The 25,467-nt window shown below is 51.0% G+C and overlaps 8 protein-coding genes and 1 non-coding gene across 9 annotated transcripts; 3 read left to right on the plus strand and 6 right to left on the minus strand.

Annotated features, from left to right (window-relative positions):
* Window positions 1–1,270: 1,270 nt before the first annotated feature.
* On the minus strand, window positions 1,271–6,445 carry BCR38DRAFT_447870 (uncharacterized protein). The gene is made up of 4 exons (XM_040861184.1): window positions 5,741–6,445; window positions 3,030–5,685; window positions 1,926–2,981; window positions 1,271–1,737 (listed from the first exon to the last, which is right to left on the minus strand). Exons 1-4 carry the CDS (start codon window positions 6,066–6,068, stop codon window positions 1,434–1,436), a joined length of 4,344 nt encoding a protein of 1,447 aa, XP_040711091.1. The 5' UTR covers window positions 6,069–6,445; the 3' UTR covers window positions 1,271–1,433.
* Window positions 6,446–7,143: 698 nt separating this feature from the next.
* On the plus strand, window positions 7,144–9,072 carry BCR38DRAFT_353518 (uncharacterized protein; the record flags this gene model as incomplete). Its single annotated transcript, XM_040856793.1, has 3 exons — window positions 7,144–7,521; window positions 7,673–8,097; window positions 8,157–9,072. The coding sequence occupies 3 exons, from the start codon at window positions 7,144–7,146 to the stop codon at window positions 9,070–9,072; spliced, it is 1,719 nt and encodes a 572-aa protein (XP_040711092.1).
* Window positions 9,073–10,353: 1,281 nt separating this feature from the next.
* On the minus strand, window positions 10,354–11,013 carry BCR38DRAFT_75693 (uncharacterized protein). Its single transcript, XM_040865614.1, has 2 exons — window positions 10,540–11,013; window positions 10,354–10,485 (listed from the first exon to the last, which is right to left on the minus strand). The coding sequence occupies exons 1-2, from the start codon at window positions 10,765–10,767 to the stop codon at window positions 10,393–10,395; spliced, it is 321 nt and encodes a 106-aa protein (XP_040711093.1). The 5' UTR covers window positions 10,768–11,013; the 3' UTR covers window positions 10,354–10,392.
* A 246-nt stretch (window positions 11,014–11,259) lies between these two features.
* On the minus strand, window positions 11,260–13,029 carry BCR38DRAFT_460913 (PLC-like phosphodiesterase; the record flags this gene model as incomplete). The annotated part of the gene is made up of 1 exon (XM_040862471.1): window positions 11,260–13,029. One exon carries the CDS (start codon window positions 13,027–13,029, stop codon window positions 11,260–11,262), a length of 1,770 nt encoding a protein of 589 aa, XP_040711094.1.
* Window positions 13,030–13,512: 483 nt separating this feature from the next.
* Window positions 13,513–14,000, plus strand: BCR38DRAFT_489550 (uncharacterized protein; the record flags this gene model as incomplete). The annotated part of the gene is made up of 2 exons (XM_040864407.1): window positions 13,513–13,673; window positions 13,733–14,000. 2 exons carry the CDS (start codon window positions 13,513–13,515, stop codon window positions 13,998–14,000), a joined length of 429 nt encoding a protein of 142 aa, XP_040711095.1.
* A 34-nt stretch (window positions 14,001–14,034) lies between these two features.
* BCR38DRAFT_500723 (uncharacterized protein) lies at window positions 14,035–14,886 on the minus strand. Its single transcript, XM_040864825.1, has one exon. The coding sequence runs from the start codon at window positions 14,557–14,559 to the stop codon at window positions 14,323–14,325; it is 237 nt and encodes a 78-aa protein (XP_040711096.1). The 5' UTR covers window positions 14,560–14,886; the 3' UTR covers window positions 14,035–14,322.
* Window positions 14,873–15,734, plus strand: BCR38DRAFT_447875 (uncharacterized protein). Its single transcript, XM_040861185.1, has one exon. It carries the CDS (start codon window positions 15,270–15,272, stop codon window positions 15,552–15,554), a length of 285 nt encoding a protein of 94 aa, XP_040711097.1. The 5' UTR covers window positions 14,873–15,269; the 3' UTR covers window positions 15,555–15,734.
* Window positions 15,735–17,670: 1,936 nt separating this feature from the next.
* BCR38DRAFT_353750 (uncharacterized protein) lies at window positions 17,671–19,303 on the minus strand (the record flags this gene model as incomplete). Its single annotated transcript, XM_040856811.1, has 4 exons — window positions 17,671–17,742; window positions 17,801–18,180; window positions 18,239–18,848; window positions 18,914–19,303. 4 exons carry the CDS (start codon window positions 19,301–19,303, stop codon window positions 17,671–17,673), a joined length of 1,452 nt encoding a protein of 483 aa, XP_040711098.1.
* A 4,891-nt stretch (window positions 19,304–24,194) lies between these two features.
* On the minus strand, window positions 24,195–24,297 carry BCR38DRAFT_t332. The gene has a single exon. It is a non-coding gene; the product is annotated as a tRNA-Thr (tRNA).
* Between the last annotated feature and the right edge of the window lie 1,170 nt (window positions 24,298–25,467).

A 25,467-nucleotide genomic window follows, 5' to 3' on the forward strand; every position in this document is an offset into this window, starting at 1 on the left:
GTCTCATCGGCATCGACGTCAGTGCCGGCCACCGTATCTCGAAGGAGACGGGTTTCCCGGCGCGTAAACCACTGGGAAATGCAGTCTGGACGGGAAAGCGCGAAAATCTACTTATAACGTCACTGAAGCCACAAACATTAGCTTCAACCAGCATCACATCCGCGACTTCCAACGACGTCTACGTATGTGTCTGATATGCGGTAAACCAAACCATCAAATACCGCATCTTTCCATTGCCATGTCTCAGCTGCCGCTCCAGTTTCATCAGTCAATACTCGCAGCTATTTCTTTTACTTTAGCTGACTTTTCCCTTTAATAGACTAGGGGTAAGAAGATCCCTCTGCAGGAGAACGGCAGCCTCCACCGAGTCTCGGTAAGATGTCCGACATCAACGGCAAGCGAGCAGAACATAGTGAGGTCATAAACCTGCTCGGCAATGATGACAGTAATACACCCTCGCCCGTACCTCATACTTCTGGTGCTGGAAATGCAGAACACGATGATGCCGACGCCAGCGAAGAGGGCAGCCGAGAGCTGGTTGAGGATACTGACAGACAGTTCGCCAACTACAGTATCTCTACTAAAGACTAGGAGAAGAGCATGTAACGCATATTCCAATGTCCAGAAGATATCAAGTAATACAAGCCCGTTGGCTTTAAACTTGCTCTTTCGGACTACCAGCTACAAACTATCTGGTGACAGGACACCCTGTTGGAAACTGTCACGCACAACTCTTGGGAGCCCACTATTGCTTTCGCTGCCTCACTCAACTTGCTGCCGCAAGATTATCTAGCTGTCCCCTCCAACCACCCAATAAAGATCTGAAGCAATCGACACCGGCGCATCGTCGGCAGATCAAGCGCTTTTCGAGGGGTTAACCGGGCATGTCAGACCTAAAGGGGCACGTATGGCCCGGCCTACCGACCCGCTAGATCTGATATATTTTAGATCCGCACTATGCGCCCTTCCAGCCTCGGACGACGAAAGCGCGGCTCGCAGTCGCCAACTCGGGGTTTGACAACATAGCGTAACCTGGATATTGCTTATTGAGCGCACCCAAAGCTAAGCGTCGTATCAGACTTTCTTGCGTAGCTTCCCTTTGACTAGGTGCCCCCATATTTCTTCAGGTATTCATTTTCCACGACCTCGACTCTTATGTTTGATGTAGCCTGGAGTTGTCTCAGGCAAGTTGGAGTACGAGGTGATGTTAAATGAGAGCATCCAGGCTCGGTGAGGTCAAGCACATCGCAAATCGGGTTCAGCCACATGTACCAATTACAATTAGGCGTGAGATAATATCACGATATCTAATAGAACGGTTGAAGCCAGAAGTACGGCTCACTAAATACAGAATGATTATCAGAGAATCTTTTGACCCCCATTCAATCTCATTTTGCACTTGATACGCCCCATCGACTCAAAAACCATCTCCATCAAGACACGTACTCCAACAAACTCAACCCCGTGAACCGCCCCTCAAACACAGGCTGCAAGTGATCAAACAAGGCCCCCGTATGCTCCTCCCTAACGCCTGTGACCGGATCATACGGCAGCATCCTGGACAGCATGTCCTTAGCATCACGCGCCATCTGCAGCGACCGTTCGGTGGGCTCACCGCCGTTCAGGTCTGTAAGAACCTGGGATAGGTGGAACTTGGTGCGCGCGAGAGCTGCGTCAGGCCAAAAGTTCTTGCCGCCTCGCTCGCTAGCTTTGCTGAGGGCTTGCATCATCCAGCCTCTGTTGATAAGTGAGTCGGTCAGTTTGTGATCTTGGGCGGGAATAAGAGGAGTAGGCAGGAAGAGGCGTAACAAAGTGGGACAGTGAAATTAAAGTAAACTACGCACAGAAATGGGGAGACGTGGGAAAGGCGCAATTTGGTAACGGGGATAGGGGCAACACAGAAAAGGGGCTAGGGAGGAACTCACTCGGCTTCTTGCAACCGTCCAAGATAGTGACACAAAGCTGCATAAGCGTACTGACTCTGCAGAGAGAAATAACTGGCTCTTCCCTGAAACCCAAGCCGCGCGTCAAGAATCTCGCGGTGCATCGTCAACGCCCTTTCCAGATCGCCAGACTGCAAGACGATGCACGCTTCATCAAACTGGTACCGCAGCGTCATCTGCCGATCGCCGAGCGCATCAATAATGCCGACTGCCTTTTCGGCCAGCTTGGTCGCTTCGGCGAACTCTCTGCGGTACATCTTGCAGTAGGCCATGTGGTGGTTCAGCTTAGCCAGGGCAAAGGACGACTTGGGTTCGGACTCCGCTCCTAGCTCCAGATATCTTTTGTAGCAGTCTTGGTATATAGGCTCAGCTGCCTTGTAGTCGTTGAATTGGAGCAGTCCGTTGGCGTAATCTGCTTTGGCGTCAATGAGGAGGATCTGGTCTTCCCGCGTGATATCTTCTGGCGCCTTTTTGTCCATGATCTTTTGCCTGTACTCGAGAATGCGGCCGAGTCGCTCCTTGCTCTCCTTTCTGTGGCTGATGCCAAAGTACTGAAGCAGCAGGTTGATGGTGACGTTAATCTCGGCCCGGAGGTTTTCTTCCTCGCTCTCGAGCTCATCCAGGATCTTCTCGGCAGAGTCAAGAAGTTTCATCGCATCGCTGTAGATATAGCGTTGCCACAGAAGCACGCCACCATCTTTGAACAGCTCGGCCAGTCCAAGGAAGGGTTTTGGTGAAGCTATCGAAAAGGGGTCCGCGTATGCATGTTGCAGACTTAGTACGTGCGGCAGATACTCCTTGGAAGTGCTCCATTTGGAAAGTTCGGGGGAATCCATCGATGGCCGTGGTAGATGGTGGCGCACGAGTTCGTATGCAATGTGGTACATCTCGTCTCGCTCGTGTGGCTTGGCTTTCATATCTTGCAGGAGGCGGGACTGCAAGACACGGTGGACCGTGTAAGTCTCCTTATCTGCGTGTTTTGTCGTCGTCTCGGCCACGAACTTTTGAGTGATGAGCTTGGACATTATCAATCGAAATCTGAAATGATCAGTACAGGAGACGCATCATGTGGGCAGGCGCAAATACCGATTCTGCTTCAAGTAAGCCGGCCCCGGTTTGTTGTTGTCGATCCGAACGAGAAGCTCTCGTTGGATACCATCGCTGTTGAGGAAGGCCATGATCTTGAGGATCTTTCGCGCATCCCCACCTAGATCACGAAGAGCAATATGGAACACCGAATCACGCCCACTTGCATCAGTTGAGCCCCCCGGCTTGCGTGCGTTTGGTCTCCATTCATCCCAATACTCCCAGAACTCAGATAGACTGCAACCTGCTTGCTTGACGTATCCAGAGATGTAGATGATAAGCAATGGGAGCCCTGCTAGTGTAGCAATATCCCCAGCAATTTTGTACTCGGGGTCTCTCAGAGAGTTTTCCTCTGGTCTCAACTCTTGTGGCAGCCCATGAATGAGAAGTTTCCTTCCCTCATCGACATCCAGCTCCTCAAGAGCCCAGCGATAATAGTTGACCGGCCGTGATGGCGCAGTGAGACTCTCATGTCTAGTGGTGATGAGTATGGACCCATTTGTGGCGGAGGTCTTGATTGGGGTGAAGCTGTCGATGTCTTCCCACTTATTGACATTGTCAAACACCATCAGCCATCTTTTATCCTTGACCTGTTCGAGAAACTCGCGGCCGATTTTGATGAGAATATCATTATCCATCCCCTCGGATGCAAGACCCAATTGTATTGCAATCTGGCAGAAGGTGTCTGCCGACCCGACAGGGGTTTCCGTTTGAATCCAGAAGACGTAATGATAGCAGTGCTCGTATCGCCACGAGTACTCGACTGCAAGAGCGGTCTTTCCCATGCCCCCCTCAGCACTCACAACACATACAGTGCCTGGCTCGGATAGGATCTTGTACAACTTCGCCAAGTCTTTGTCTCTGCCCATGAAGTCGTCGTTACGTGGATATGACCAAGTGCGCAGAAGAGGTAGCCTTTCGGTGGAAGACGTCAACGGTGAAGCTCCAGCAGCATTCAACAGTGACTGGGTAGACCTGGACGCTGGCGCGAAAGGTAATTTTTGGTTCCTACTCCGTTCGCCGTGGAACATTCGTTCCATCAACAGGTTCTTTGACTCGTCTCGGCGACCACCTGGGCTCGACCTACTATCCTTAGACCCGTCATAGTCGGACATATCCTCCAGCAAATCTAGAAAGTTGCCGTCTTCCATGAACCGGTCTGGAGGCTGCTTCCCACGTTCTAGATTCAATTTCAGCTGTTCCTTGACAAACGTACTGAGAACTGTCTCCCTGATGTACCTGTCCGACATGGCATCGTCGTTGGTCTGAGAGAACATCTCATCCGAATCATCCTCCGAGGACTCCTCCTCAAGGACTGACAATAAAGCAAAAAACTCCAGATGTCTCGCAATGTGATCCTTGGTCTTGCCGGATGAAACTTTGATCCGGCACAGGGGGCAGTCAAAGTTGGATGTACCGAAATGCTTGTTTGAGAGGGTTTGACGGAGCATCGCCTTCATCATGAAGATTTCATCTTGGTCAAGCTCCGGTCCGTGGCTCTCAAGATGTTCTTCGACCAGCGATTTGGTTGTGAATTCTTCCGAGCAAGCAGCGCATTTCCAGACCTTTTTGACCCGGTGTGTCTCTAGTTCATGCTGGTACCATTCGTCGCGGATGGCGTACATCTCCTGCGCGCTAAAGCATTCGTCGAAAGTGCACAGATAAGGTTCCAGGTCTTCGAGTACGTGCTGTTTCCAGTCGTCTTCGGTTTTGATTTTGGTCCCTGCTTCGAGGTCATAGCCGCAGAGATTGCACGTGAACTGTTGTTCTTTACCTTTTACTATGCCCTCCAGTTCAACTGGGACTGCAGGATACGTCATAACTCGAGATTTTGGACGCTCGACAGGTGCTACCCGCGGTTTCATCTGCTTTAAGGCGTTCGACGACTTATGAATGGAACTTGAAGTCTCCAAGGTAGTAGTCGACCCGGCACGAGTTAGTTTGCCCCGAGAGAATATCGTTGACGGGGCGATGGAAATAGATGCTGCCTCTGTCGTCTGCGAAAATATCGCCGAGGGAGCAATGGAAGCAGTTGCTGTTCCGCCCATTTCCGATGGTGCCGTGCTGCTCGCCGTTGACGGGATGGGAAGTCCCGGATTGGCCTTGGCGCTGGAAGTCTTCACGATGTTTCCAGAAATCATGCCGAGAGTAGGTCTCTGAAAGTTGAAAGCGTCCACGGCGACCTCCTGACGGACCGTTTTTCTCTCACCTCTAGGTGCCTGCTTCTGTGTGAAACCTCCGTGGCGTGTGTTGAGCTGAACTGTTCTCTGCGCGATCTTGCGCTTCCAGTTGGCATGGCCCAATCTAGCGTGAAGTACACTGGAGGCCGATGGGAACACTCGCCGGGCCAGCTCAACGTCTGCGACGTCACCAGTATCGCTAGAATCAGCGACGCTGGAAGACAGTGTGTCAATATCCTCCGGATACGGTCGTACCAGGCTAGGAGTGAGCGATTTGAGATCATCGACGGTCGTTTCAATGATCTCAAAAATCTCGCCAGCACTGTCAACCAAGCCCGAGTCCTTGTTCCGCGACTCTGGCGAAACTTCGTCAAGGGTCACGCCGGATACGTCTTCTAATCCATGCAGACTGTCATCTGGTAAGATCACCTTGTCCTCAATGTCTTGCAACTCATCTGTTTCCAATATTTGCAGACCTTCATACGATATGAGCTACAGAGCTTAGTTCGTTGGAGCGTATACGTGGCATACCTTCCTCTAGAGCCTCTTTTAACTGAGTAAGAAGATCCACCACCATGTCGTGCATTTTCCCTGCCTTGCGCAGCTTGTAATCCAGGTCTTTGGCAGAATTTTCGATGCCCCATGTGATGAAATGACTCAGGCAGTCTGCTAGTGATTTGTTCTGAACTTGACGACAGTGTGGCACTAATAACGCGCAGAGTTTGTTGAAGTTCTGCGAACAATCTTCGAAGAGAGCGGCGATGATGATTTTCGTTTGTCCAGTCGGTTGTTTGGACTTAGGCCACATGGCATCGTACATGTGCGTCGGCTTTTCGAGGTTGACTGGTAAAAGATACATTGTTGCTAGAATGAATGCGCGAGAGCAGACACAAAGCCGGTTTCTCGACCAAAACCTCTTCAAGAATAGACTGCACAATACACCATGACAACGCAGGAGCGAGATGATGAGAATCAACAGTGGCCCTCAATCGACCCTGACAGTCACCTAGCCTTAGAAACCCGCAATTTGCTGATTGGTATGGGCTCTGGTACGGGATCGATATGTGCCATGCCCTTTTGGGGGTTCTCGAGATTACGACAAACCTCATTTCAGCCGCATGAGTTCGGGGGAGCCCGACAGTCTGCCTAGATGACTGAATAGGTACTAGGCAAGAATAATAGATGAGACATGCGCGTTTTACGTGCAGGTTGCATCACGTATTCGCCACTCACAAGCTTCGGTGTAGTGACCACTAAGAAAGGGAGTCCGTCGACACATATTCAACCCCCGCCTGGAGTCGAAGTGCCCCGCACCGTGCCCGCGCACGTATTACTGAGCAAGGGACCTCACTGGCCTGCATTCATGAAAGGAGCTTCCGTATCACCATGCAGGCCCGGATTCTCTTGGTTTACTGGGTATTTTACTTACTCCCTGATCGGGAAGATTTCATGTTACCAAGTAGAGCTTGAAAGGGGTGGTTTGCCAAAGCTCGGTTGCACGATGTGTTGGAGGGTGTCGGCCTGCCCACTTATAGTCACCAAGGCTTACGACAGCCTGCTTATGCTGCTGCCTGCTCGCAAGGCTCTCCGGATGTATGGCCAGCTAAGCTCGGCGATCTGATGTACAGACGCCACAGGCTAGATTACTGCATACGTGTGGTACGCGGGGCGCATTACCCCCACACGCTATGGTGGCATCAGATAGAATGCCCTGGCTGACTCAATACGGAATGTCACATCACCATTCTACAGCTTTGGCTAGCTGCTGAAGATGGTTGAAGCCGTGGTGTTCCCTGCCAAGTTTGACCAACCTACCCGTTCATCCCATCAACTCTAACACGCGCATCCCAGGTATCAAAGAGCATATTTCGCCTCTCAAAGGCTCGACAACTCATTCGCGACGCAAATCTGTAATTGGAACCGCCGTCACAGATATGTCTGGAATCGAAGCCGTGGGCCTGGTCCTCGGCCTCTGGCCCATTGTAATGAACTTGGTTGAAGCTTACAAGGCGGGAAGAGGAGGCTCATCTGTCAAGGCGCTTCGAATGAGCATCGTTGTTCAGGAGAAGATATTCAAGCAATCGATCCAGAAGCTTCTCCAAGGCGACGAGAAGCTTTCCGACAAGGACAAGGTAGGGCTCGTCAACGGCGACGATGCCTTTGCGGCCATCTGGACTCAAACCGAGTTCATCAATCGGCTCAAGAAAAGACTCGATGATGAGATGTTCGAGATCCTGAACTATAAGGCCGAAGAGATCTTCAAGATTTTAAAGAGCTTGAAAAAGAAAATTGAGAAAAAAGATGGAGAGTCTGTGAGCCAGCCAAATTCCCTCCCCCTTCTTTCCCAAGCGGAGTAGAGAATAAACGGCGCGCCAAGGGCCGTTTGTTATGTTCTCCGCTTGCCGTCTTGCCTCTTCCCTGTGCCCGGGTGATCCCTAGGATTGAGCTCATCCTTTATGACAGGAAAGCCTCAAAGCTCTTCGCCTCGGACTGCAAAACAGCGAAGTAAAGAAGAACCTAGCAGAGCTGAAAGAACATGTGAGCGGACTTCGCACAGTACTGGAGGCTAGCCCGAACACGACATATGTACCGCAACAGAAAGCTGCACTTTCGCCTAGACCCGGTCATCAACGAAAGACATCAGGGGCTCTTAGGAAGAAAGTCTTTGACGACTTCCACGAGGCCCTTCGATCAAGTTTCAACTGCCAATGTGGACGGCCTCACGAAGCGAGTCTGCGCATATCGGATACTCTAGAACTGGTCTTTCCGGACGACCATGCGAGCAGAACAATGTCAGTAGGTGCTGGCGCGCGGCCACGGTCCATGACTCTAGGCAGCCAAGTGAGCGCCACCCTCCATACGGATGTCGAAGAAGTTGAGAATAGCAGGTAAGCAGCTTCCGGTCAGACATGCCGCTGCAGAACGGCCATGTTGATGACGTCGATAGTGACATTTTCCGCACCACCTGGTCAAGATCAAGCCCTTGCAGCGAATCCAGCGCCGCGTCGGAACATCGTGCCGTCTCGATCATCTTCAACGAGAGTCATGGGGTACGAAATCTCATCCAGATAAGCGACCTGTGCCAATGGGTCAGGGGCCTGCGCGAGTCACCCCCGAGCTCGCCCCGGAATGACTACCACGGTGTCCTGGGTCCTGACGGTAAACGCTACACTGTGGCACCAAGGCCTCATACTGGTATCAGCCCGCCGACCGTCATGTCGATGGATGATTGTTTGAGCAGCTGCGATGGTGCGGGCTTGACTCGACGAGTTCGGTTGGACTTGGCTTTGAATCTGGCTTCGGCTATTGAGCGATTTCACCCCACATCCTGGATCGACATGACGTGGACATGGAGAAACTTCTCAATGATTCGAGAGGATACGGCCCATCGTCTCTGTATTACGAAGCGCTTCTGGTCGCTCGAGGCAAGAAGGCAGACTGCCGTGGCCGCTCCTGCTTCCAAGTTCTGGCGAACCTTGCGCCACATGGACCCAATGCTTATTAGGCTCGGGTTTGCGCTTATTGAACTGGCGATGGGGAAAAGGTTATCTGACCTTCGGGCAAAAATGAGCGGCGAGGACGAGCCTGCTGAACCAGAAAGCGAATGGATGAAGGACCTCGAAGACTGGAATACGGCGAACGACCTTGTCGAACAGAACATCATTCAAGATGAGGTCAGTCTCACATACCAGCAGATTGTGGCGAGATGTTTGAAATGCGAGATTCTTGAAGACACTGGGGTGAAGTTATTAAGATCGGGCTCACAAAACTTCGGGGACGAACTCGACACGTTTATTGTTGGACCACTTCGACAATATCACGCAGACACTTGGGGAGTTGTTAGTCAGATGGCTGCTTTTTGAAATCATCTTACTAGAAGGAGGTGTTCGCTTCAGGCTTCAACGAAAGTTACAGGTGAGCCTCAGTAAGCATTTGAGTTTGATCCAGAGCCATCAGCAAGTGAATTTAGACTTATAATCATCGCATTAAGAGGATCAAAATCTTACATGGAATTCAAATCCGCTTACCAAGGGAAAGGTCGGGGATCCTGAAAATGGCGACAGGATCTTAGTGCCCAGTTGTAGGGTTTGTGTACCTTCATTGTTCGTATGAGTCGAGGTCAGTTGCCAAACCACCCGAATTCGCATCTCGATACTCTCTCCTAGAAATCCATCACCTTTCGTCAGAGGGTTGGCGAAAGATCCTTGCGGGATACCAGGAAAGACACCAGCTGGTGCATCGCTGCCCGCGTTCTTGAACAGAAGCAACTCATTTTTTCATCTGTATCGCAAGAAAATACCATTTCTGCGTCTCGGTGTCTACATAATCTTCATATGCGATGCTGTCTTTGGCATGGTGATCACGGTGAAGCCCCAGTTCCTGTAATGGAGGGTGTCGAGCTATTCGCGCATATAGTGGACGAAAGTTTGCTCAATTTGTTCAATGTTCGTCTCGAGAATTCCATCTCTCAGTGTTAATGCTAATGCTTGCAGCATTATGTATGGTTTCTCATTTTGATATATGAGCTCACGGTTTAAGAAGTACATGCTGCTCTCGAGCGCACCCGGGGATCTTGTGTGTGTGTTTTGCGCATGATAGGGGTTTCCAAAAGAAAGACTCAAGGAAGTTAGAGAAGGTTTATCTTACTTTAACACAGGACATTGGAAGATGGCGTAGTGCGAGATTTAAAGGGGGAGTGGAGGGGCGGCTGGGGGGTGTCTACAAATCCTTCACCTTGAGCAACGGCATAACTCTCCCTTCAGTGACTTGGTCATTGTTTCCCCAAATAAGTACTATCTCCCTCCAGGGCCTTAGATTTGGAAGGATCTCCACGATTTAAATGCCGATTTCCTCATCAATTATGGCTTCGTACTCTCTTCCAAGTTTCACACGAGCTTCCAACCACAGAGGCGATGAATATTCACATTCGACTCTTCACCTAAGAGACATGACCAACTTTAATATGACTGACTCCGCTTGGTAAAGAGGGTTGAACATGATAACCACCTTCCCGGCCATGAGGCCATCCTCAGCAACATATTCCATTTTATTTTACACCATTTCCAGATTACACCACAGCAACTCCCGACGATAACGGTATCCTAGCTTCAAGCTGCATTAGAAACCATTCCGCAGTCCATATTATGTCCGCCATCAACCACGACTCCCCTTTCCTGTCTACCCTACCTATATCTCGTAGCAATCGTCCCATTGCACAAACGATTATTAACCACAAACTGATCCAAAATCGAATCACACCCATAACACTGACACATCTGCTCAACAAGATTAGCCACTCGCCAGCCAAATTACCAACCCCAAACACTCACCGTCGTCTGCCCGCCAGGTGTACACTGAAATATCTCCTTGGGATCCGTATCGTTCCTCCCCGGCCAGTTGTTGATGACCGAATTCCAGCAGGCGGACGACTCGATAACGTCGTAGCAATCGTCGATTTTGCACGGACCGGGGTTGGGATTCTGGCGGGGATGAAGAACTTTGGTGAGACTCGGCGGTAGAGAAGTCAAGAGGAGGAATTGAAACAAAACGGAAAGCATTTTGGCGAGCAAAACTTCGCTCTTTCGGGTGTAGCAATGAGGAGTGACGCGAGTGTGGGTGTTCGCTGAAGACGGGAAAGGGGAGACGGGACACAGGAAAACATCCTGGACAAAAGTCGGGGTATAAGTAATCCGACCCTATGCGGATCAATAACGTTCTCGGCTCGCTCCGCGGTTCATATGGACGGCCTTGCTATGAATATTAAGGACAACAATGATTCAGCACGGGAGTCCTTGGACTGGCATCTCTCCCTTGTGTTATCCCCGCAATGACAATTTAGATGGACTCGGCCAGCATTCAATATCCGGGTAAGTAGATCTCCATTACCACGCAAAATACATTCAGGCTAGAAGAAACCATAACCGGGCATTGATAGGTAATTGCTCATAGATCGGCAGTTGGCAGTCTTCAATCGACTTACGCACACAGAGCTACCTTTCCCACCCTCGTCTTCACACCAGTGTAGCCACACTGCCACGCACACATCATAATCACGCATCCTCAATCTCAAATCTGACGAGCAACGTACACCTAGTCTCCTTTCCCTTCAAGTCCAGCATCCGAATAAAGCTCCACCCCGGCACCACATACAGCACCCTGACCGCCGCAATAGCGAAAATAGGATTGCTCGCAAAACTGTCGTCGCTCTTGATCAACATCCTCAAAAACACCATCTCGTTATCCTCGTACTCCCACTCCAACGTCTCGTCCCAAAGCGGATCCGTCGTCGGCGGGTTCTCCCCCCGGTGCAACAGCCCGCCCAAGGTATGGTGCCTCTTATACGGCGCCGTCTTGCGCTTCGGCCCAGCGTCATTGCCTAGCGTATCGGCCGGGTGCACCAGCGTGCAAGTGACGTAGGGTTTGATGTCGCCTTGGTCGCGGTCCTCGGGTAACGGAACGTCCGTCGCTCCCGCGACATGCACACGAAGTTTCCTCTTGCGGCCCGTGGCGAGGGAGCCGCTGCCGCCGGCGCGGAGGGCGGCGGGTTTGAGGACGAATCCGTCGGTGCCGCTAAAGAGGGCCTCATTGAGTTGGATGCTGCCGCCGAAGGTCTGCCAGTTGAGGGCGCAGATCTGGGCGCCGATGGACCAAAATGGCACGGGCTTCAGGTTCTTAGACGAGATGCGAGTGCCCTTGGGGAAGACGCGCATGAGGTGCGTCGAGTTGTGGCGGGCGATTTTCTCGGCGGCTCCGGGTAGATGGGCGGAGAGCCCGACTTCGGATACGTTGATAAGGTGGTGATGGGGACCGTTCTTCATGGCGACCTCTTCAAACCACGAGTTGTCGATGGGCTTGACGGACTGGGCGTAGACGCCAAGTTCGGCTAGTTCGGGGATGATGATGGTAGGCGCTGCCTTCTTTCTGGCCTTGTAGTCGTGCCGGGCTTGCTTCTCCTCTTCATCCTCGGAGCTTGAGCTGGAGCTGCTGGAGTCCGAATCGACCTCGCCCGGGATGTGATACTCGACAATGACGACGATCTTGGATGCAAGCTCCTCGAGGAGGACGGGGTCATCACTTCCCTGTTGCTCGTCGTGGCCCTTTTCCCTGGCGGCTTTGCTGAGGAGGCGATCTCCCCAGACCTCTCTCATGATTTCCACGAGACGCAGCTGGCCGTGAGCATCGCAGTGGTTCTCCAGGGAGAGCAGAATAGGCGCAGCTCTGTAGCCCTGTTGATCAACGGCCTGGGTTGCCTCTTGATCGATGACATCGCGAATCGTCTCGCAAACCATGCGGAATGGGATATGAGACACGAGGGTGTACCCATGCGTCACCTTGGGCTCTTCCTTGTTATCGTCGTCATCCCAAGCATCGATCTCAACACACCGTGACCCAGTCTTCAGAGCAATCTCGTAAGCCTCGGCCGAGGACTTGCCAAATAGCTGATGGGCCAGCAGGTAGGTGTTGTGGCTCGAACTGATGAAGTACTCGGGTAGCGGATGAGATCTGTCCGTCACCCAGGATGGAACATTGATATGTGGCCGTTCCAGGAGGGCCTGCAAAGCCTGGGTGGGTGCATCCGAATCGACGCCGGCATCCGCCACAGTCAGAACATCCTGCTTGACGAGAAATGACTTCAGCGCATGGCTGACACGCAGCTGATGTTCGGTGATGTTGGTTCGCCGAGCGCTGTGTCCACCTCCGGCCACGGTGCCCGAGTCGATCTGCTCGCCGACGTCCTCGTCGTCGTCTTCATGGGTCCGCCTCGCGAAAGGCCTTAGCTTGGAGAGCTTGGACGAGATGATGGTGGCGGGGTCGGACATGGTGATAGCACCGAAACAAGGCGGGGCTAAGGGAGCTTAGGTAGTGCACAAGCTGCTAGCTGTACGACTATATAGGATATGGGTGGCAAGACTAGGTCTTGAATGATTGGGGAACAGTCTGGATTATGTGTTACCGACTTCACTCACTTCATGTCTACTCATCACCTCGCGTGAGCAAGCTGAAAGTTTCAGTCGCGCTGAGACTTGGCTTACGTGTGCCAGGATCCTTGTCACTGCCGTGTGCCCCGCCCATAGGGAGAGCAAGCGGGGTAATGACAGGGGTGCAGCTGTGGCTGAGGCTGGGTCTCCGCAGCGCAATCAAGATTCGGACACTCAAATGTGATTGTGCCAAGTTCCGGTGAGCGTCCTAAGGTGAGAGCGTCCTAAGGTGAGCGTCTTAAGGTGAGCGTCCTCATACGTGCATCAGGTCCAAGACGTCGATAGTACCATGCCCTCAGCCTTTCCAACTAATAAGTTGCCTTCATGACATGGGACGACTCAGCCGGGGCTGTGGACGATGCCGAGAGAGACGGGTTCGATGTGACGAGACTCGGCCAAGTTGCCAGCGGTGTCTCAAGCGTAACGAACCCTGCCACGGCTACCGTGATGAAGCCACCATCATCTTCTGCCATGAGACCAACAAAGTAACTGAACATGCGCGCGCTTCGGCCGCATACGTTCACTCCCATAATTCCACCCGCAGCTCTCAGCGTCGAAGCAGGTCGGTTGAGAGTACTCAGAGGTCGAGCCGCACTTCCTTCGGATATGGCGGCAACCCGTCGAGTCTCACCAAGGACGAAGGTGTCACTCTTTCCATCGGTAGCTATTTGCTGTTGTGGCCCATCAACATCATTAAAGCCGCCGAATCTCCAGCAACGCCTGAGCAGAAACAAAAGGCCCAACTAGTCTTCGACAGGATCCGCAAATACACGGGAATGAAATCGCAGCTGAAAAAGAAGAGCATCATCTGATTTTCCCTAACTACACTGCCTTGCTTTACTTCTTAAACACAGTCTCTTCCAACACCTCGCCATTATTGAGCTTCACCTGCTCCGCCCCAACCATGACAAACGCAATCCTACAAACCTCCTCCGTCCGGTTACTCCACTCATGATTCACTTATGATTCACTCCCCCTTGCACGACAAACTCCCCCGCTCTAACCGTTTTCTCTTCTCCCTTTGTTCCTTCACCTTCGCTTCCCGGACACGACACCGCAGTAGTCCAGACTGGACGTACAGTGCATAGGCGTACTATACCGGGGTAGGAGATTAGTAATGCAGAAAACGATACCTTAAGGCGGGCATCGGGGGAGGGATTGTGCGAGATCTTGCTGGTATAATGGGTCAGGTTGGTTCGAGACTGGGACCGTCGGCCGGGCGTCAAAGACGGCGAAGGAGCTGGCGCTCAAGCCGAAGGGGACAAATGGCTCGAGGGACTGGTCATGAAAGAATATTGAGGCGCCCGACTCGGTGTGACTGGTGATGAGGAGTCGTGGGTTTGCAAGGGGAGTGGGGGTGGTTGATAGCATTGTAAGTTGTCCTTCAGCCTTCAAGTATAACCGTGTGAGATGAGACTTTCAGTAGAAGCCGGCGAGTAAGAGCATCTTGAGCAAGATAAATACACGAATTCAGTTTCAAAGCCATTCCCAGGCTGTTCATATCCAAAACTTGGGTATCAGATCCTCTGCGGTAGAGTCTAGGCCCCTTGACCCCAGCCATGTTCGTCTCATCCACCAGCTCGCGCGACTAGCCCCATCGGGCAAATTCCACGATCTTTACGTCATCCATCGTCGCGCAATGGGGCATGCGATCGGCCCGTTCTTACTACATCACCCTCGCCAACTGCCAGTGGCTTCGTCTGGGGCAAGGGCAGTCAGAATCCACGAGTCAAGTAAGTAACTGAGGTTACTGACTGTGTGCGATGTTTCCGAAATCGATGCAATGATTGTAGTCCAGACGTACCCGAAAACTCCCATATCGGAGTTATTGGCTTCTTAGATGGGCATGACCATCAAATCACAACAACAGCAAACTAGTCCAAGACCTGGCCTGGTTAATAAACTGCAGAACCGCTCATCACCCATCAAGCAAAAATACACATAATGCTGAAGAACGACGCGCAGTCTGAGACCAACCTGGGCAGCTCATCAGGCATATTCCAATACGCATCCCGCCTACACTTTGAAGCAGACCAACAACACCATCTTCGCCTTCCCCTTTTCACTCGGGTTTTCTCATAATGGGCAATCACGACGTTCGCAGCTTGAATACTGCGACCACCCATTCCACGTCTCGTAAACTGGACGCGGAGTCTTATTTGCAGGGGAAGCTGTCCCTGCTTCAGCAGACTCAAGTGGAGGTTGATGGCATTGTGTTGCTGGGGTGCACACTCAGATCCCAGGCCCAGGCCCCGATGAGCGGAAGAACGTTGTGCGGACTAGGGCGAAGGGTTTGCAGTCGCCTAGCTGCGATACGTGGACGAGCCAAAAACGACTCCTTTTGTATGCGCCGAGTGGTATTGTAGAGAAAACGATCAGAAATCGGGTTCAGTCTTGTAACAATTCCTCGCCACTTATTCTAGTGGGAACAGGGCAACTGCATTACATTGGATTCGAGAGTAGACGACCCTTTGGGACAGCTGAGGCGCCGTACCAGAAAGCTGCATAGTTACTGTTCACCTGACCAGATAGTAAACCCATCCAGCTTCTTATCTCCATGAGAGAGAAAAGATGTGTCACATCATTCCCACTCACATTATCTACATGATACTTCTGGTTCTGCAAATTTCAAAGAGCTGATCAGCAGAAAACGTTCTGTTTTCCACGTTTTCTTTCTTCTTCGTGAGGGTTAGAATTGCAGTGTAGAATCAGCGTGTCCTGCAGGTATTTACTGCACGGTAAGTATGAATGATGTCTTCCACTTTCTGTCCAATCGGCCGTTCGCCTACGCTACGGAAGGGTCAAATCTTCAGGGGAGAAACTAGCGACTCGAGGCTTAAGCATAGAATACAGCGATTCATATTGCCAGATGTCACGATTGGTATTTTGTGGTTAAAATTGCTGTGAATTTCAACCCACGCAGATGGAGGGGACTTGGAGGGAGGAGGGGGGGCCTTTGCCTCCTTCTATTGTCAGTGACTTTCACAGCAATTTTAACCCACCCTTAGAGGAGGGGCCTTATTCTATAAGCCCTAGACGGGCTGATTTCGCCCCGTCGTATATTACTAGCACAGCTTAGTTCTAACTTTCATAGCGAGATAATTGCGGCGAGGCATAATGACGCGTATCGGTAGAAGGGACTTCGAGATCCGAGCGTCTTCACAACGGGTGTAAGTTGGCATTCACTGCTGATTTCCTGTCTTTATCCACTGCTGACGGCTGGAGAGAGGTCAAGTATCGGATATTCAGGCACACCCAAATCTTGACTGATTCCCAGGAGGCGAGCGTGTGGGTTATGAGCAATCAGGGTTACATGCCTCCGGGGACTGGAATTCAATGGGATAACGGGGACAAAAGTAAGAATTACTCATCCTCAATAGGCTAAAAGGTGTATATTTGCCTGAAGATGTGATTGCATGGACTAGTCACTGTAGTTCTATTGACAAGACGAGCCCAGCTGGATGGGCAAGTTATCAGACTTGAGGATGAGTTGGACAAGATTCCAGATGTATCGGGTCTCAATCTGAAATTTGGGCGAGGTTTTCCTGCGAGAATGACACGGGGAATGGCGCGGGAAGATATCGAAAGGGGTACAATGTCTAGCATGTGATGGCCACTCCAAGACTTGGGAACGGAAAATACAAACCGCATGAGGCCAGCAAATGAAATAAACCCGGTTGCGTCTGCTCGCCACATTGCTGTCTGCCTAGTAAGGCGAAACAGCCGCATCCCATTCGTATGATTTTGAATATTTCATTACATTGGCATGATCCTATGTACCATTAGTGTAAGTAGTCATTGTCGGTCTACCAATAAGCCACCCAAAGCTCAAGTACTGCCAATCCGACGCCAGGGGAGAGACCAGCTTAAAATGCTCGCTTGATGCCTTACGTCCCATGCGATGCCTTCCTTTCCTCTGTATACTCCTTGGCCTATCTGGGGTATCGAAATGCCTCCGAGGCCGTAGAGGCCACCCGGCAAAATAAAAAGGTTGACTCCTGTCAGCCTTGAGTCCTTGGCCTGTGAAACCCCATCCGTCACGATTCTGCAGTCCTTCCGGTGCATCACCCGGCTGTGCCGTCTTCGTCGTCGTCTTCGCCATGGTTGCTTCGCCCATAAGCTCAGGAGACATGGATGCCTTGCGCTTGGGCGAGCGAGATCTCGACTTAGGAGTGGCACATTCGAGCTTTTCGAGTTCGGAATCCTTCTGTGGGGGCATCCTGGTTGTTCTTCAGAGATTCCTTGTAGTCATCACTACCCGAGCCGTCTTCAATACGGGTAGCTTTGGGCATCCTAGCACTGATGAGCGCCATCGCCTTCGAGGCTCTCCTCGTCCTTAGCTTCGCCACTCTCCTGCGTCTCATGAGAATGGTAGCCCGAATCTGCAGTCGGTGACGGTCCAGAGTCCGCATCCGGGACGGCGGCAGAATCGTCATGTTTTTGACCATCAGGTGCGGCGGCTGAAACAGCGGAGTCGGGCTCCTAACTCGACTGAAGTTCACGCTGGATCTTGCTGACCTCGTTCAAAAAGCTCCTCGCGTTTGTAGGGTTCATCTGCAAAAGTCAGTTTTGAGGTTCTGTCAGGATTAAGCTAGGGATGAAAGATGCTGACCTTCGCCTGTATGCTGACGGCGTTGCCTTCACCCTCGATAGCAGTGAAGATGACGCAAACCGCCTTGTTCGTCGACTTCTCCTGGAATTCCATGGCCGGGATCACGGCAGTATTGAGAATCACACGGTGTGTTGAATCTTGGCGCATGATGAGACGTATAGTCTTGGACTCCGCATCCTCGAGACCGGATGCGTCGAACGATCCTGGAAGGGGTACTCCCGACTCGTCAAGATCGACACAAACGGTTGGGACATTGATCTTGAGGTTTCCAGCGCCTCGCTCCTTCCATGCTGCAGGAGTTGATGTCTTGTCAAGGTGGTATATCTTTGCGCGGACCTGGAGGATGGTAGCCTCGCCAGCCTCACCGTCGTCGATCGCCACTGGAGACATGCTGTTAGCACAACTTTGTTGCAGATATAGTGCGCGACGACTTCCTACCCTTCTTCAGTTTCGTCTTCTTTTCGTCATCGTCAGCATATTTGTCTTTCTCGTCCCTTTCCTTTTGCTTCTCCTCTTCTGGGTTTTCCATCGTGGCGTCATGGATGTTACTATTGTCACCGTCTTCCTCGTCGCCCGACTCGGCATCGCTCTCGGGGGCCCCAAAAGGCTTTGCCGGCTTGCTGCTCTTGAAAGATGCGCCCGGCTTGCCAAAGGACGAAAACTTGTTGGCGCTCATGCCTCCGAGACCGCTTCCAAAGGCACCGCCAAAGACGCTACCGCCGAAAGGTTTCGAGGCGCCACCGCCGACTTGTCCAAAGGGAGACGATCCATCCGCACTGCTAGTCCCAAATGCGGAAGGTGTCGACGCCGTGGACCCGGCCTTGGAAGGCGAAACAGCACCAAATGGCGAGGCCGAACCCGAGGCGCTGGCGAAGGAGGTGAGTGGCTTGCCAGATTGAAGGAAGGGTGACGGTTGGGCCGCAAAGCCGGATAGTCCTGAACTCTTGAAGGCCGAGGAACCGGTGTCGGCCTTCTTGTCGGGGGCAGGCTCTGCCTTGGTGTTGTTGTTCGTCGTCGCGGTCGTCTCGAGGGCGGAGTTATCAGAATCCTTCAGATGATAGTCAGCAATAATGAAGATTTTTGTTTAGCGCGAGTGGTCGAGGTCGGTCTCACAGTCGGCTTCTTTTCACTTGAAATGTCACGATGGCGCTTCTTCTCGGGCTCCAATCTGTCGGTTCGCCCATTTGCGCCAATGGGAGAGACATCGCCGTTGGGATCTTGGCTCCCGTCTTTGGGCTCATCGACCTCATCGTGGGCTCGCTTCTTCTTGGGCGAGGATATTTGCTCCCGCATCATGCTGTGCTGTTCCTCGTCGGGCGACGGTATCCTCAGCGATGCCTTATCGGAGGCGGGGTCAGCCTTGTGGGCAGAGGGCATCCTGTCCGAGATGGCGGTGTTGTGAAGTTCCTCACGCGCGGCGGCCGTGTCTGGATCTTCGGTCTGAGAGGGTTTCAAGCGTTCGGGTGGGGAGGGACTGCGCGCTGTGGTGCTCTTATCCGCCATGATGGTCTTGGTCGGGATGCGTTGTGCGTGTCGTGTCTTGGAAGGCAAGAATGTTGATTGGCTTTGGTCCGAATGTAAATGCGATCACCCTTGGGACTTTTGTGCTGAGTCGAATTAAAGCTGTCGAATAAAGTAATGTGTGCAATGACGAAGCTCACAAAGGTGGGGTGGCCGGCCCAAACGAAACGCAGAGACGGAAAAAGTGGACGAGTTGGGAGGCTTGAGAAGGTTTCTTCACCAAAAGTTCACCGCAACTTGATCTTTTTGGAGAAGATCTCGGATGGAGCTGCTGAGGACCTGAGGATTCCTCGCGACGATGTTGATGCCCGCATTGCAGGTGCCTTGGCTGGCCACATCACATTGAGCCCCGCAGCACCAGCAACCGGGACCCAAATTTGCCGACCAAGCTCTGAAGCCGTGCGGACCGATGATAGTCCGTCAAGCCTTTATTGGCGGGGCAGCAAGATCAACCCAACGATTAACGTACAACCCACCTTTCCGGGCACCCACCTTTCTGGCCACATATTGCAATCCAATTGAAGGTATTCGAAACAGTGTATTCAACGTACTATTATAGCTATTCAGGTACAACCAGCTCTAATAGAAAGCTGTGTTCTAGGGCTTCCTGAGGTATAGATCTGATAGATTCTGACGCCTTAGCTGGGTCCAGTATTACCTGATTCCGACGTTGTACCTGGTCTCGTTGCCGTTCTACTTCAAGGGCTCGATCCATCGCTTCCTTAATCTGTACAATGTTACCAAATCGTTCATTAGGCCCTAATCGTACCTTCTTACGTGGTTTGGGGCGTAACGAAGTTATCTCGGCTTCTAATGCGTGTACACGTTGGGTCAAAGTAGCGACCTCGACGCTCTGTACATCTAGCCGACGAGTCAGCTTCCGAAACAATAGCCGTTGCGACGATCGCAATGGCGTAATCGCTGCCAGACTCTCCCTAGCTACTAAGCTAGTCACTGGCGTCGCTATTATTGTCGGATCAAGCCAATTACCAGCTGTTGGTGGTGTAGTTGGTCGTTCTGATAGGGGGGCTATCGTCGGCTGAGGTCGCGATGGATCTAATGGGTATATTCCAGTTGCAGAGAAGCCTCATTGTATATTACTGATCGTGAACGACTTCGTATATGCCTCGATGTATAGCGAGAGGAACGTCGACTTTTTAAATGGAATAGAACAGTACTCGATCGAGAGAGAGGTCGCTAACGAGCGATAGTACCGCTTTAATGGAGCAAATACGGCGACGTCGAGAGGTTGGAGCCCGTGAGAACAGTGTGCTGGCAAAAATAGTAACGAGATCTTGTTACAATAGGCTAACCACATAAACTCGACGTTGTCGTGAGCGATATGACCATCTAATATCAAGAGCCGCTGCTCGTCGGGATCAACTGGTTGTGTACGAGGTATAAAGATATCACGAAGCCATCGAACGGCGATATCTGTACTGATCCAACCGTTAGACGAATAAGTATATTGCCAATCAGGTATATCGTCGCAATCGTTAAACCATTTCCCTAGATAGCTTCATCGACGCGATTGACGCGTCAGAATGGCTGAGGCCATCGCCGAGTCGTAATTGGAGGGTAGAGCGTGGAACGCCCCATCGGAGGGAAGCCTGGCGCTGGGATATCCCTTGATTGATATCGTTGAGAGCGCCTTGAATCGAATTTTCTGAATATCGAGGCATTGTATAATAATAGCCAATACCGACGATAATCTGTTGTGCCGAAGGTTGTTGTAGTTGGCAGATTAGGTGGCCAGAAAGCTGGGTGGCCGGAAAGGTGGGGTTGTACGTTACCTCGATCTAGATTAGGACACTCTCCCAGATGACCTTGAGACACCAAACTTGAGACGAAATGTCACCAAGATATCAGACGAAATTAATCTTCTGTCATACCAATATGAAGTAAGTCAGTCATATGAATGCGACAGTCAGGTATCCAAGTCAATTTTCCACCGTTTGGGGCTGCCAGCCTACTTCGCGCCGGTCGTTGAATATTCAATAAGTGCTTCCTCTTTCATTAAGAGGCATCTGCTCTCTGTCCTTCGGCAGCAAGACACAATAATTTTCAGATCGTGTTGCAAAGTGCATCAGTTCGTTTCAAGAGACTCGAACCCGTCGTCACGAGCAGAAGCAACAGCTTTAACCCATCGCACGTCTATTGTTTCTACGCGTCTTCCATTGTCTAATCGCTCGCGTAATACACAAGAACTGGTCATGTTTGTCCATCGTCCTCGAAGCTCATGGCTTTCGCTTCCGTTCCGCCCCATCATACGCTTTCTCGATAGACAAGCATCCAACCCACTTCATCTAAGGAGATGCTTGTTACTCACTCGTGTCATGGAAAGATGCCCGGAGCATTAAAAGTCGTGGATTATTCGGAATTCCAGATCAAGAAGGTTACGTTCCTCCCTACGCTGCATCGCAAGTTGGAAATACCAAACGGTGGCTTGCCTCATGCGAGCTGTTTCTGCCAGCCGTTAGCAGAATCGAGCCTTCCCCATTTGGCCAAAGTTTCTGTCTATATCTTTTCATTATCCCTTTTTCCGTTTGTGTTCCCTTACTTGCCGGGGTCTTGATGCTCTGACCGAAGACAGATATGTCATTTGCAACTAGGATGGATGGTTTATCGGAGTGACTATTTGGCTAAAAGGGTCATCGCTTTTTCTCCCCATTGTTGGAATATAGACACCCACTCTACTACAGACTTACTACAACCATTACACATGTAGAGATTACAAGCAGGGAAAGCAACACCGGGAAAGCCGATCAAAGCGTCCTTGTGGGATCTTGGGAGCACAAAGGCGTGCCGTTCCTATTCAAGAGCACTATCCCAATACCTCAGTTGCTGTTTTTGTTTTTGACTTCCTTGTTTGTGCAGAATGTCTATGCTTATTCACCGTTGGTAAGTCGTTTAGACATCCACCCACATCATTGATGATTCAGAGACTATTCCTTGTTGCTAGTCTGGTCTTCCGGATTTCTCACTGAAGATATACTTAACCGCCTGACTGAGTCACTCACCTGGGCCCATTGAATGGCTCCTGCCTCCTACCGCGAATAAAATGCCAACAGCAACATAATTCTTGGCCACGAGGAAACTCGCAGCATCACTGTCCGCAACATAACTTAAAACTCTCGAGGTATGCTAGCACGGCCATCTTGGCCATCGCAAAAACCGCGGCGCAACTGCAGCAATATTTGTGTCGACAACTACATCGCCATTTTTATGCAGCATTGTCAACTGGGAAAACGACGTGACTCCTGACCCAGAAACGTATCATTTTCTCTCGAGACACTGCTGGATTCTTCCCAGCGGTCTGTTTTGGAACTCAAATATGTCCACCCTAGCATAGTGATGCACAGAGCAGAATACAGCGGGCGCTACGAACCCGGAGGTTTTCATCCAGTACACCTGGACGATACGCTTGGTGGAATATTCAAAGTGTTCCACAAAGTGAGTTACGGTGGCTAAGCGACTAGCTGGCTTTGCTGCGATCCCCAGAAGAACAAACTGTGCTCTGTCAAAGTCATCGCAGACCATGATTCGAAGGAAAACGGGCACGATCTTGAAGTCATCCGAAGTTCAAATAACACGGCATCAGCACCGCAGAGGCAGCAGCTCATCACATTGTCATGACTCAGGAGAACTTCTGGGTCGATGGAACTAACAGCCATAATCTCTATCTGGTGCTTCCACTCGTAGGCCCAACGCACAATGCTTGGTTGGAGGACAACAAGGTTTCTGCACAGCAAGAGAATATGCCATGGTTATTTCCGAACCTGCAACATCCTCATGAAGCTGGGGAACGTCGGTGACTTGACTGACGAGGAGGTGATTAAGCAAACATGCATGCATATGTTTGTTTTTGACGTAAGACGTAATAAAGACCTTGGAAGTACAACCGGTTTGTGTTTATATAATACGAGGGAACAATTGAGTGTGAGGGACTTTCCGAAGACAGCACAAACTAAACTAGAAGTGGAACAGCCTACGTCTCCTAAGCCCAAGTCGGTGTATGGATTGTATGTCAACTACTGGGAGGCGGACAGGAAGTGTGTTGAAGGCTTTTTAGCCTGGTATGAAGATTTCATTATGTCATCTGCTAGTGTCTAGTGGATGTCTGTGGTGTATGGTAGTAACGGTATTTGCTCGGTTTCTAGGGGCTGTAGCTCTAAGATCACGTAGAAATTTCCAAGTTTCATTTGCAACGTTTGAAAGCTTACCACGAGGAAGTCGTAATTCGCCGTTGTAAATGCAAATTAGCTGGACGCCATGAAAAAAAATAAAAATAAAATTAAATACGCCGTAGGTGTTAACCCTCGGTACCTCTACAAGTACTCCCTTAAGGGGCTATAGATGATATAGCGGGCCCTTAAGCCGCGTCGGGCGGTTATACAGGTAAACTTGTAGCCAAACGACTACTAAACCTCCTGTCCCTCCCTAAGTCTGTGCTACAACCCCTGCCTGAACTACCGATAAGTGTGGTAATGTGGCACTTAAATTCGTCCTCAGGGGTGGGATGCTGCTGATGTGCAGAAGATGCTCGACTATTTTTTGTCGCGGCAAGTCGTAGTATCTGCTAATTGGGGTTCTCGTCGAGCGTATACATCTCAACCATACGCTCAAGTGGATAGACCGTAACGTGGTCTAGACGCTCGCAAGAATCGCGGCGAGAGGGGGTCCGATAAGGGGTCGGATTAACGATTCGAATTCTGGACCGGCTGTCGAGTTATATTCCGCCGACGTAGTGCTTGACGGTCGACTGGCTAGGATGCTCGTAATCCTAAACTGCACCAATCTCCCTATTATCGCTAGGTAGGCGAAGTCAACAAGGTGGGCAGCGCGCCGTAAGGGTTGACTAAACCCCCTTGTGTGTCAGCTGCGGGATTCGAACCCGCGACTCGTCACCGACCCAAGTGGGCGAGGCTCAAATCGGGACTTATCTACCAGCGAAGTGACCAACTACACCAGCCGACAAAAAAATTAAAAAAAATAAAAAAAAGCTCCCTTGTCTCTGGGATTCTAGGTATATGGAGCACCAGATCAGAAGTGACCGTCGACAAATCGTTATACCCTTGTCTTTGAACTGTGCAGAACAAATGGCTGTGACAGGTTTGGGCTCTCAGATCAAAATCCTCAGAAACTTAACGACTCGCAGTCAATTCACTCCTACTTAAGAAAACTAGCCCCTTAAAGAAACTTGCTTGTAACAGCAGGTACTGTGGGCACTACAGAGGGCTTGGCTGGATAAATTTTACTGTTGGTGTGAAACTCTAGAGTTATTCCACAGTACTTATTGCTTATATCGGTATGCTATCCTGTTAACCTCTTTCCTCTTGAAGCCGCTATAAGGTCCTCAACCTTGCGTCCCATTCAATTCACCATTCAAAATCATCAACTTGACTCCTCATTGTGGCTGATAACCAGTTGAAAGAATAGTTGCAACCATCACCAAGAGGCTGCGAAAATGAATCGTACTGCTGACATTGGTATTTAATAGAGTGAACCGCCCAGGTGAGACTTAGCGCAGCTTGATCGAAGTAAATTTTCTCTTCGAAAGGCGACGCACGGGCGAAAATCCCAGCGCGGTCCCAATTTCGGAGAGCCATCATGATTATCAACTACCATGTAGTGGGCATGACTCACATGTGGAATGGATACAAAAGTCACTCCATTCAGGCGACGATCTTGACAACATCGGACTCTTGGGTATTTATAACAACAAACATACTCTTCCTTTTCAGCCTTCCGATAAACAGGAAACAGTCAATTCAGCTTTCCTCTCGCAACATCACGAAGATGTCGCCTTTGGTTTCACTTTAAATCCTCCATCTCCTCTTAAGAGCACTGACACGACTTCCCTTAGTCCTGCTCAAGACGCAACAACATCAGGATTTTTCACCAAGCAAACACCTATAATGCATTCGCCTTCTCCAGCGCGCCAGGCACAGACTTGCTCTTCATCTACTCAACACTCACCAGAGCTGGTCCGCGAGCGCCAACACCTTGGGTCTCTGCCGCACGAGGTCGGTGGTTGCAGTAGGGTGCATGGTCGCCCGGCTCTTGGCGCCCCAGCCTTCCGTGTGAGCTAGTTGATAGGCGTAAGAAGCACGGTATTAGCCGAACAAGAATTCTAGGCACAAGGT

Source organism: Pseudomassariella vexata, assembly GCF_002105095.1.
Source record: "Pseudomassariella vexata strain CBS 129021 chromosome Unknown BCR38scaffold_17, whole genome shotgun sequence".
NCBI classification, from domain to species: domain Eukaryota; kingdom Fungi; phylum Ascomycota; class Sordariomycetes; order Amphisphaeriales; family Pseudomassariaceae; genus Pseudomassariella; species Pseudomassariella vexata.